Source organism: Amblyomma americanum, chromosome 11 (genome assembly GCF_052857255.1).
Source record: "Amblyomma americanum isolate KBUSLIRL-KWMA chromosome 11, ASM5285725v1, whole genome shotgun sequence".
NCBI lineage: Eukaryota > Metazoa > Arthropoda > Arachnida > Ixodida > Ixodidae > Amblyomma > Amblyomma americanum.
Window position 1 is genome coordinate 15,549,290 of NC_135507.1, and position 11,398 is coordinate 15,560,687.

Genomic DNA, 11,398 nt, shown 5'->3' on the forward strand with positions numbered 1-11,398 from the left:
AACTGAATAAGTTACCGTTCTCATTATGACTTCTGTGTCCTCGAATAACAGTTCCTCTTTGTTATTGTTATTTTGCATAATCTTGCATGCCAAAGGTAATCTGATCCTTTGAAGATCCATTTCCCACTTATCTTTGCTTTTCTTTCCTTCCTGATGCATACTTGTTTAGGATGAACCTACAACAGGCATGGACCCCAAAGCTCGCCGCTTCCTTTGGGACTGCATCTTGGACATTGTCCGCGATGGCCGCTCAGTTATCCTGACATCACACAGGCAAGCTGGATGTGTTGCATGCTTATAGTCATTCAGTTTTTACATATTAAATGAATATGTGTAGGCCATGTGGTACAGTAGGACCCTGGTATGGTAAAGTTAGATATAGTAAAGTGAAACTGCAGTCCCATTTCACCTTCCACAGATGACTGTACATCTTCTTTTCAGTCATAGTAACAATTTTTTTTTTCAAAGAGCGGCTATAGCAGACTGTCAGGCCGTGTAGACGTACTTCCTGCTAAATGATGACAACGCAGCACACATGTGGCCAACGTATGAAGGCAAATGGATACCAAAGATGACAAAACGATGCTCTTTGAAATAGTTTCACCAGCAAGCTTGCTGTGAGAAGAAGTCAACTCCTGAAAGTCCTCGGGGCCATAAGGCAAAGCGCAGCGCACACGAAAAAAAAAGCAAAGCTGCTATGAAAGCAGGAAGAAGGTGGCATGGGTCACTGAGAAAGGAAAGACAGTAAAAGTGCAGTGAAGAGTAGAGAAGGAAAGAAAAGGGCGAACATTTACAGCACGGCAGCGCGAAGCACAGGGAAGCTGCTTAACTACTGCCTCTTAAACTTAAACAACGCTGAGGCTTCAGAAAATGGCATCGTGTTCATGTAAAACTTTGGATTTCACAAGAAATCGAACTCTCATTTTATTCATAGCTGCATTGTATTTCTGCAAATGTGGTACTTCCACAAGATGTAAGCAAAATGGAAACCGTGATAACATGAGATGTGATAACCAAAAATAAATAATTATCACAAAGAGAGACAACAAGAGCAGGATTAAAGGTACTTTTGAGTAATTCTTTTATAAACCAACACTGTATTTAGTAAGTTGTCAGTTAATTACCAGAGAGCATCCTCAGAGCCATGCCATCACCATTAACTGATATAGTAAAGATTTTTGCTGGTTTGAGTCACTTTACTACAGAGGGGTTCTACTGTAGTCGCACAAAAAATTAGAACAGATTTCACTGCGGCTATTGAGCTGTTTGGTTTTCTCTTGGCTTTACTCTTAAATTAGTATAACGTTCTGTAATATCTGTGAGTGTTGTCTTGAAACCCTCGAGATGTCATCACACATTTCTCCCAATTCCTGCAGCATGGAGGAGTGTGAGGCACTGTGCAGTCGCTTGGCAATTATGGTGAATGGGCAGTTCCGGTGCCTTGGGAGTATACAGCATCTCAAAAACAAGTGAGTGTGCATACATTGCTCTTGAAGCTTTCTTACTAATTTCCTTGGGAAATTGGCCATGGGCTGTAAGTGTAGTTTCCAAATACATTCTTCCAGGAAAGGATGCAAAAGCATGGTGAACAGAGCACAGAGGAACATTTAACTTCACTTAATTCATTGTCTGTTCTTTTCTTCTGCAGGGTTTTAATGGACTGGAAGTTATTTTCTCTGGAATGGCTATCTAGCTTGGTGGGGCTTTCAGCGATGGATGAAATGTTTCATTCTAATTATCAATCGAAAAGCATGATTTTTTTTTTCAGCTAAATACGAAAAGCCATAACTCAGTTCTCAGATGAACCTAACTTTTGCACATCAGTTACAATGTACAGTATAAAAATCCTCGTTAATATGTTTTTTAGTTAATACTGGGAGGAAAGCATTACCCAGTAAGACATACCATCCAAACCGCCTGATTTTGAAAAGTATAACTGTTGAATGAGGTACAGAGGTATTTACTGGCAGTTTCACTCGTTAAAAATGTCAATTATCATTTCTTACTACTTGGTCTCAGCAGCTCCTTTTCTAGTACTCCCATATTCTATCCCATTCGCATCGTCATTTGTATGTAAGGAACTTCCAACAGTTTCGGTCAATTCACAGCAATGGCGGAAGTAGCTAGGAACTATTCCTTGTTGTTTTCAAATTATTTGTCCCTTTACACTAATGCACTGCGGGGAAGCCACCTTGGTGCTGCGTTCTTCAGACCCGGCTTGCTAGTATGTAAGCGTATTGTTGTAGCTCTCAGGTGCTTTGTACCTTTGCCCTTGAGCACTGCGAAGCAGCCGCTGCATTTCTCCTGTTCAGGTCGCATCCCCGCAGGGCCCGCTCATATGCTTGGACAGTTTTAACGCACGTGCATTAACGACCCTGTGTCCAAAAAATCTGGCGTTGGTGTTGCTGGCGACGGCGTTGTGAGCGAAAAATCACGAGCATGACTCTAGCAGGTGGCGCCGAGAGGGCAACCTAGGAGGCAGGTGGGCCACCCAGGTCACCTGAGCTTGCAGCATCATCACAACCTGGCCTCCGGATAGTGAGCAAACTGTCCGCCATGGCACGTGGCAGTTAAATTAATGATAACTCTCGGGCCAAGCAAACTGTGCTACACAAGGCCCACCGCTGGGAGTGCCTACCATTGCAGGACAGTGGCACATCACTTAACTGCTGCATCACTGTGCCGGGAGGGGTATGAGGACTCCCAGGGTTCTATGAATGTAAAGTAGAGAATGACCTTCGGCATACGTAAGAGTTAACCCAATACGCTATCGCGTCATGCTCTTAAGGCGGTATTTAAGTGCCCCCCCTTCCCGAATTTTTTTATTTTGACAGTGATGTCAGCTATGTCAAGAGCAGCCTCGCATATTTTTTCTTAACAGGTATGGCTCTGGCTACACGGTGACCCTGAAAGTCGGCGGGGCTTCAACTGAGCTGGCTCACGTGGCATCCCTGATGGAGCAGTCATTTGGCGCAGCCAATGCCCAGCTTCGGGAGCAACACCTGAACCAGATGGAGTACCAGGTTTCACCTAGTGTGCCCCTCGCTGTCCTTTTCCGGCGGCTCGAGGCAGCCCGTGAGAGTTCGGCGCTAGACGATTACTCCGTCACGCAGACCACCCTCGATCAGGTGAAATTTTTACCCATAAAGAAGTGCTTACATGTGTAACTGTGTGGTCGTCACGGCCTCATATTGACTGCAACAGGAGAGGAGGTGGAGAATAGAAAGGACGTTCATTTGTGGACAGAAAGTGAGAGACAGAATGTGAAAGCGGAAATGTTGAAAAAGCATATGACCAGTTGGCTATCTTACATATTGGGAGGGGGGATGAAGAGAGCAAAAAGGAAGTAAGAGGCAAGGGAAGATGAGTTCATTGTGTCCATGCAGCATGACCATGATGGAGTGCCCATTGTGATCTACAAAAACGCTAAACATGCACAGTACTAGGCTCAAGATGGACAGAAAGAATCACCATAAGCAAGCAGTCTAACAGCAAGCTTGTCATGCCATGTCTTTGAACATGGCATGTTCAGAGACATTTGTGGATTGCACATGCTGAGCCTAACTGAACGTTGATTGTCAGCGTACCACCGTCTTCACAAACTGAAAATGATGGATCTCAGTGTAAACTGTCACTATCTTGAAGTGTGCCTTAATTTTCTGCTCCTCTCAACAGGTGTTCATCAACTTTGCCAAGCAGCAAGGTGACGTCAAGGGCGACCAGGGCGACGTTGAAAGTGACCTGCCATCATCCACACTTCCATCGTCTCCAAAAGCCACGCATCCCGGCAGTACCACAGTTGAAAAGCTCACACCTGTCGTCAGCATAGGACCTGCTTCTGCTGGTAAGTGTAGCTTTCTTTTTTTAGTGTGATTTTATCTGGGCTGCCACTAAATGTATGTAAGCATGTGCTAGAGCGGACATGCAACCGAATGACTCACCAATAAGCCCGCAGTAAGTCTGTGCACGAAAAAATTCAAGTGAGACACGGAAAACTAATATCTACAGAGTGGGGTCATTCAAGGTAGTCTGTAAATGTTGGAGGTACAATAAAAAATAAAGAAAAAACTGCGTCCGAGTCTTATGAAGTCACACTTTCAAACATGTATAAAAATTGACCAATGCACATTTGTTCTGAGCATCTTGTTACATTTTATTATGATCACTCATTAGATATTAAAATAGAATGCCTCTATAGTAAAGTCTCTTGGGGCAGCTAAAACCTTTACTGTGTAAGTTGTTGGTGATGGAATGGCTCTGAAAAAGCTGTCTGGTAATTTAGCTATTTACTAAACACATAGTGTCGGTTTACGAAAGAAACACTTGGAAATACCTTATATCCTGTTCTGATCATCTCATTATGTGCTCACAATTTATGTTCAGTTATCACATTTTCGATTTCACCAGTCCAGTCTTGTTGAAGTACTATATTTGCATAAATACGGTGTGGCCACGGAGTGTTTCTCCATATAAAAACGAAAGCTTCATGTAAACATGGCTTTGACTTCCACGGCTTCAGTGTCATTTAAGAGGCAATAGTTAAGAAACGCGCGCGATGCAATCAAGCGGGGCGACCCCTCCCCATCCCCCAAGCAGTGCCACCATGTTTCCACATGCTGCCGCTGCTTTGATCATGCTTCACGCTGCCTTATGCTGTGACAGTTTGCCCCTTTTTTCCCTCCTTTCCCTACTCCTTACTGCTCCTTTACTGCCTTCCCTTTCTGAGCGGCCGGCACCGCCTTCTTTCCATGGTCATAGCGAGGATTTTTTTTTATTGCGTGCCGTGTGCTTTGCATTACGGCCTCAAGGCCTTTGAAAAGTTGACTTCTGCTCGCAATCGCTAAGACATCTCAACACGCGAGCGTGGGTGTTGCGATTGCACCGTTATCTGAATGTTACTGCGAGATGACCTAGACTGCGTGCGTGCTGCGATGTCATTATTTTGCAAGAAGTACATTGCCTTGGCCAACCGCTCTTTACTGCAACTGTTTCGTTATTAATGATGCCTTTACTACAAACGAAAAAAAAATGTACAGTCGTCTGTGAAACATGAAAGGGGAACGCAGTTTCATTTTACCATATCTGTGTTTTTACTCTAAGCGAGTTTATTGCAGCAGGGTTCTACTGTACCAAACTTTTTTTTTTTTGTTGCATGCTGTGAAATTCTGTTAGGTTGGTCCAATAGCCACTCATTGGTAGTTTTCTCTATTTACATGCTCCTAGGTAAACGAAACTATGTCTAAAGGTAACGCTTCCTCTGAAGCACCTTATTCTGAGGGCATGTGCAGATGCACAATGGGCCAAAGCAGTGAAAAACACTGAAGTAGGGAGTGTACCACAAGTAGGAAATGACAGCTAGCATTGTAAGCACATTGTCATTGTCCATTAAATGTGCTGCATTTAGATAGACCTTTTCTGTGTTTCACAAAGAAAAATTTAATGAAACTGAAGCCATCTTGGAGTGAACCTCAGAGCTGCTCATTTCTAATTAAAAGCCTTGTTTCAGAACGTCACAAGTAGTAGAGTAGGTGCAGTGATTTGTGATATGCAAATTGAGCACAAAATCCAGGTTTCGACGGGAACCCATCTGGCAAGGGTAATTCATAGCAACTTGACAAAAGCATGCACTCGCCAAATGTTGTAGAAAAAAGAAAAGCGATTGATGTTTTGGTGCCCTTACGGGTTCAAGGCACTCATATGAGCACCGAAACGTCAGTCATTTCTCTTTTTTCTACAGCCTTTGGTGAGAGTATGTTTTTGTCAAGTCGCAAATTGAGCACGTTTGACTGTTGAGCCATGGAGAAACGCAGCTGCAGAAGCCGTGGCAGTAGCGTGTGATTATATCAGATAAGACCCGCAACATTGTGTGATCACCATTGAAGGATCTTGGGCTGGCACGTAGTGTCACTGGCAGGAAAAGCCAGCTCTTATTTAATTCATTTTACTGGCTTGTCTTTGTATGCAGGTCCACTCTCACGAGGCCAGGAACTCATTGAGCTCCCGGAATGGATCCGGGAGACGGACATTGTCTGAAAGGCTGCCGGTGGCAGTGACTACACCGCAAGGTTTTTTCTTCCAGCTGTGATATTACAACCACCATCATCGAGTGAGCCTGGCGGTGTGGCTTCTATTTCTTTCAACGAAATCTGAGAAAGGGAAGAACCTATATATAATGAAAGTGCAAAGCATAACAGCGTTCCATTCAAACTCTCGGTGACAGAAGCGGGTGACATGTCTTGTTTGTTGTTTTCCTTTGTTATTTTTTAACTGTTATGGTTGTGTGGGAGGGGCCGTCTTTCGGGGTAATGGCACTGGTGTTTTTGCCGTAGTATGACATGACCAAAAACTCCCATCATGCTGACCAACTAGCCAGTGGTGTGGTCACAAGATCTAAGTGGGTCGATCACGAGTGGGCTTGGGGATGAGTGCTTCTGTCATGGAGTACGAAGACGGTGAGAAGTATGGAAGTTCTCCTGTCCCCTCCTCCCGTGATGACAGTCCTTCCACATTTTAGGCTTCAAGTGTTAGCAAAGCATTTTCACAAACATGTACATTCACTGCAGGCCGAGAACTGGTAAAAATGGCTCTGCAGAGATGCTTGTGAATTGACAGGAATGTCGTACTTGAACTTTGGTGGCCTTGGTATGTGACATCAGAATATTTTTTTTTCATTTGTTGACCCTTGCCGTATTTGTGCGTACAGATTTTTTCGGTGTAATAAAGCCCCATGGTTTGGTTCTGAGTTGTGCAGTATGGCTTGTTTAGCACCACCAGCACTCAGAATCACTCAAGCAAAAAAGGGAGTACTGCCCTCACACCTCAAACAACTATGGAGCTCCAGGGAAGCTAATATAGCCTCTCTGTGCTGCCCGGTAGCAAACCTTGGTGGCCTCTGTACATTTGATGAATGCTGTATGGTACAGTGTTTGTCAAAAAACTATAGTAGGTGACATTTGGACCTTCATATATAATTTATAAATTTCAAGAGAGTGCCTTTTATTTCATTAAATTTAGAATATAATACCGAGAAAGTGGCAGTGAGTTCCTTGAATTGCTTGAATTCCTTGAATTCAGGTTCAAGTGTGTTCCTTTAAGCAGTGTTGTGCCTAATGCTCTGTACTGTACAACCTCATGGTTACTAGTTGATTCCTCATTTGTTACACTTTGTTGCTCGATGTGATCCACTTGTGGCGATATCAATCCTTGAGTTTGTGTCAGTTCACAGGTCAAGTGACATTTCGAATGTGAGTGAGTGCTTTGGTTTGGTGATATTGTGATGCTAAGTCCTGTGATTTCAAGGGCACAGCATAGTTCCTAAGTTTGAGTTTGACTTCGAGAGTTTGAGCTTCATGCTGTTTGTGAATGTGAGCAATGGGGTAGTAGTTTTGATTGTAATTTTGTTTGCCCTGTATTTGTGGTTGCTACTGCCGTAAATTGTGAGTGTGGCTAGCTTGTATTGCGATTGTGATAGCCATGGTCATGATTACAAATGCAGCAAGTTTTTGACTGGGTCCTTAGGTGCAGGTAAGAGTGCATATGATTCCTCTCCTCTCTTTTTAGGAATTGCTGGACCAGACACAAGGACTGCATTACTCATGTGTAACCATCTCATTCTGTTTACAATATCCATGGTTATCAATAAGGGGAGAACAAGAGATCTTTATGAATTTGTAATTGACTGTGTGTGCTAAAAGTCTTTGTATTGCAATTTTGTTTGAAAGAACGGGGTGCACTGGTGAATGAGAGAAGACGGTTACGTAGGGAAACTATCCTACTATGCCAAATCCGTCACCTGTATGTACTTTGTTCTACGTTCACTCAGCCTGGCAATCAGTGCATTGTTTCTGGCACAAAAATCAAAGAATAGCAGGTAAATTGGTATGCTGATTAAGGAAGATATCTTCTTAGTGAGAAAAAATTTCTGCAATCGTGTTATGCAGAAGCCAAATTTGTGAAATCTTCTATTCTTTGCCCACTTTTGTTTGTTGACATCTTCCGTCTCACCTGTAAGCCCATCAGTGCTGTTTACTTGTTGTTATTTAAGGAGCCATAGCGAAAGTCACCTCTAGAGTAGCTGTTATAATAATGTAATAATAATAGTACTTTCGTTTATTCACCTCAATTCATATAATACAAGCTGTAAAAATGAGTTACAAATACTTGAAAATAAGAAAGGAGATAAATAAATCAGGTTAAAGTAGAAAAATCAGACGAGTTATTGTGCCAGCCTTAAATATAGCTGCTTTTGTATCCTTACATCGGAGAGTTATTCCATTGTGCTTTGTCTAAAAGCTTTATTTATGGCACGTTTTGAACTTGGTTATGACTTCGCTTGTATTTCTTCCTTTCAGAGTTCCTAAATATTTACCAATTTATTCTCAGCAGCCATTGTTTCTCCTCTTCAGCTGACTCATGGAATATTGTTTTCCCCAAATTTTTTGAAATGATTAATTAAACCACCATGACCTCAGATTCGCTTACCAAAGAAATTTCTTGGCCTTGTATATTGCGCAGCTATTCACAATCAGGGTCTTATTTTACAATGCCAGTCACATATACATTATCTGCCATTGTAACCTTCATGGTATATCAGTCGTGAGCAAGTTAAAGGGAACATCATAAACTTTGCCCACACTGGTTTTACTGCCAGCTGCTCTTTTCTTCTCTAATACCCAACTACAGTAGAATCCCGATGATATGATCATGATTGGTATGAGTTTTGGAATGGTACAAGTGTGCAAAATACCCTGGCTGGAATGCAGTGTGTACAGTGTGCAGAATTTCAGGTGTTTGGATTGTGCAAGCCATGACCGCACCCTCATGCACTAAATGCATATTGCTGGCACCATGATTAGTGGCGGAGTGCGGCCCCTGCGTTGTTGATGCTGCGATGGCCACTCAAGCTGTAAACAAAAAATCTGTAAATCCCATCAGCAGTAAACAGTTTGCATGAGTACATTTTCCGAGCTTTTGCTTATGAATTTTGATACAAATATGATACAAGTATGATACAAATACTTTTCTGAACTCCGTGATTCGTGTCGTCGAGATTCTACTGTAGTGTGCATGAATTACATGGTTTCTTGTTTTCCTAAATGTCAACATACCAGCTCCAGCAGTTTACAGAAAACCCTTAGTTTTTCTGCAATGGATATTTAACACCGTATTAACAATTGCAATGACAGTTTCAGTGCATGATGCAAGTGCTTCTGTGGCTTCACTGGAAACCATTTCACAAAGCAACAGACCACTTATTTATGGCCAGAAACTATAATATACCTTCAATTCAAATTTTTGTAGAAACAGAAATAAGTCTACCTTTCCATAACTGCTTGCTCTTCAATATAGGGTAAACCAGAGAAGACGATTTGGCTGTATTGGAAAAAGTGGGACGGAAGAATGAGGACCACAGTGTTGGATAAGCACTGTTGTAGCTGAATATTCTCGGAAATATCTCAGTAAATTGATTGATGATATTTCTCAAATCTCCATGCTTGCGAAGTCCTTGCCAAAGATTACAGCTATCATCAAAGAGCATATATTGATCTAGTGATTTTAGCAAATGGCTGTTGCAATCAGCTATGTGGCATAAAGCAGTTAAGCTAAAATACATGAAATTGTATTAAAGGTGTGACATCGGACTAAAAATGTCAACTACATTTCACATTCTTTCATTTGTGCAGATTGCATTATTTAATGAAAAATAGAAAATTAAATTTTTTACACGTTACATCTTTTTCTCAAATGCTGCAAGTGGGAGCAGTTCTTTCATATTGAGACAACCATTAATGGCATCACTAATTACTGGCAATACTGGCAGCATGCATTGCCATGTGAACTGTAATGAATAAAAAGAAACTAACCATCAAGCACACAATTCAAACCTTTTTGGAACACAGTATTTGCAGATTTCAAGCGTGTTATGGTAACACTGAGATGCCGTGCATGATAGCAAGCAGTGGTCTGTTCATTGCAGTTTTTAAACTTTGCCTAGCACTGTACAGATATGAGCGAGGCCCTTTTTGTCACATTCTGTTCTACAAATCATTGAGCTGTGTGTTTTCTGTAGCAGCAGCACGAAGGTGAAAATAGGGCGTGGAGGGGGAGGTGGGGGGCACGATTGCTTGTTAGTGAACAGAGCTGGTTAAAAAGAAAAAAACTGCTTGTTAGACAGAGTGCTGGCAAGTTACTTAGTGCTGAATGTACGTTGTTAGCAAGTGTGTTCAAATGCAGGAGTTGTGACAAATGGTAGTGGTTTGGCCACCATTGAAGTTGAAAGCAAGGCAGCCTACGGATCAAACTAGCAGCTAGCTGGCTGTCTTTATGACCTCGGTATCACCAAACATGATGGTTTTGCATAGTTTACACAAAGGACGGTTTGCGCTTTGTGGCTAGAATCATTTCTACGGTGCATTCACGTCATAGGAAGACTATCATTGTTACATAGCTACACATCATGACCACAGTGACTTAAAGTACAAGAGTATGTTACGTAGTTTGAATGAATGCTTGCTGCTGTGGACTGCCAACGACGGAATTGTCCGCTGGTGCACAGTTTTTGCTATGCATTTATCCAAGCACCTTGTTAAGCTGACTCATGCTCTAACAAGCACATTCTTGTTCATAGCAGGAACAGGTTGATCTTAAGTGTATTAAAAGTTTATAGTGCATTTCAAAGCAGATTTCCCATAAGTGCAAGCCATGGTGATCAAATCAAACCGGTTTCCTTCTCATCATGTAGTGCTGGGTGGAGCTCATTATTTTCAGGAATGCCTCTCCCCAAAGACTGTGCACTGTTCGCCCCGACTTGTATGGTTAAATAGTGCACAGTTGTATGGCAAATGTTATGCTTAGTAGACTCTCCACAAAGCTGAGGCACCTTTGCCTAAACCGTGGTTTTTATAGAGTCTCACACTTTTGTGCATATTATTACAAGTTATTGCAAAGTGAAATCTGCTGTTTACAATTCTGCAGAAGAAAATGCAACGGTCTGTTTTTGTCTATTTACATTTCTGTAAGGGCTTTGCAAGAATTTTTTATCTTCAATCTTTTTTGTGGGGAATAAACCACTGGTCTCTTGGGCCTCGTCAAGTTTTTGTGTAGCTTTTAGCCCAAGAGACCATCCAGTTGTCTTCTGGAAATAAAGATGTAAAGTATTTAGGTGTATGCATCAACTGTTGTGATTGTATCCTGTGATCAGTTTCGTGGTTTCGGTTGTGTTATATTTCTGAGACTATGAAAGCAACATTTGTTTGGCATCTGTATGCAACTTCTGCAGCATTTTTAACTTTTTTGTCGTGTAAAAACAAGCAAGGGAATGTATGCATGATGTCCAAAGCTGCTTTCGAATAGAAAATATTCCTAGGCTTCAGCGACTGCTGAAAAATGTATAAATCTG

The 11,398-nt window shown here is 42.0% G+C and overlaps 1 protein-coding gene across 4 annotated transcripts in view; it reads left to right on the forward strand.

The window, feature by feature from the left end:
- LOC144110546 (phospholipid-transporting ATPase ABCA1-like) overlaps positions 1–10,809 on the forward strand; it is an 80,616-nt gene extending 69,807 nt beyond the window's left edge. For all 4 annotated transcript variants that reach the window (XM_077643556.1, XM_077643558.1, XM_077643557.1 and 1 more), the window contains 5 exons: positions 170–273; positions 1,377–1,469; positions 2,882–3,128; positions 3,676–3,844; positions 5,966–10,809. In XM_077643556.1, the coding sequence (XP_077499682.1) occupies positions 170–273; positions 1,377–1,469; positions 2,882–3,128; positions 3,676–3,844; positions 5,966–6,033 (681 nt within the window). In that variant the 3' untranslated portion in view covers positions 6,034–10,809. The remainder of the gene's footprint in view (positions 1–169; positions 274–1,376; positions 1,470–2,881; positions 3,129–3,675; positions 3,845–5,965) is intronic.
- Positions 10,810–11,398: the final 589 nt, after the last annotated feature.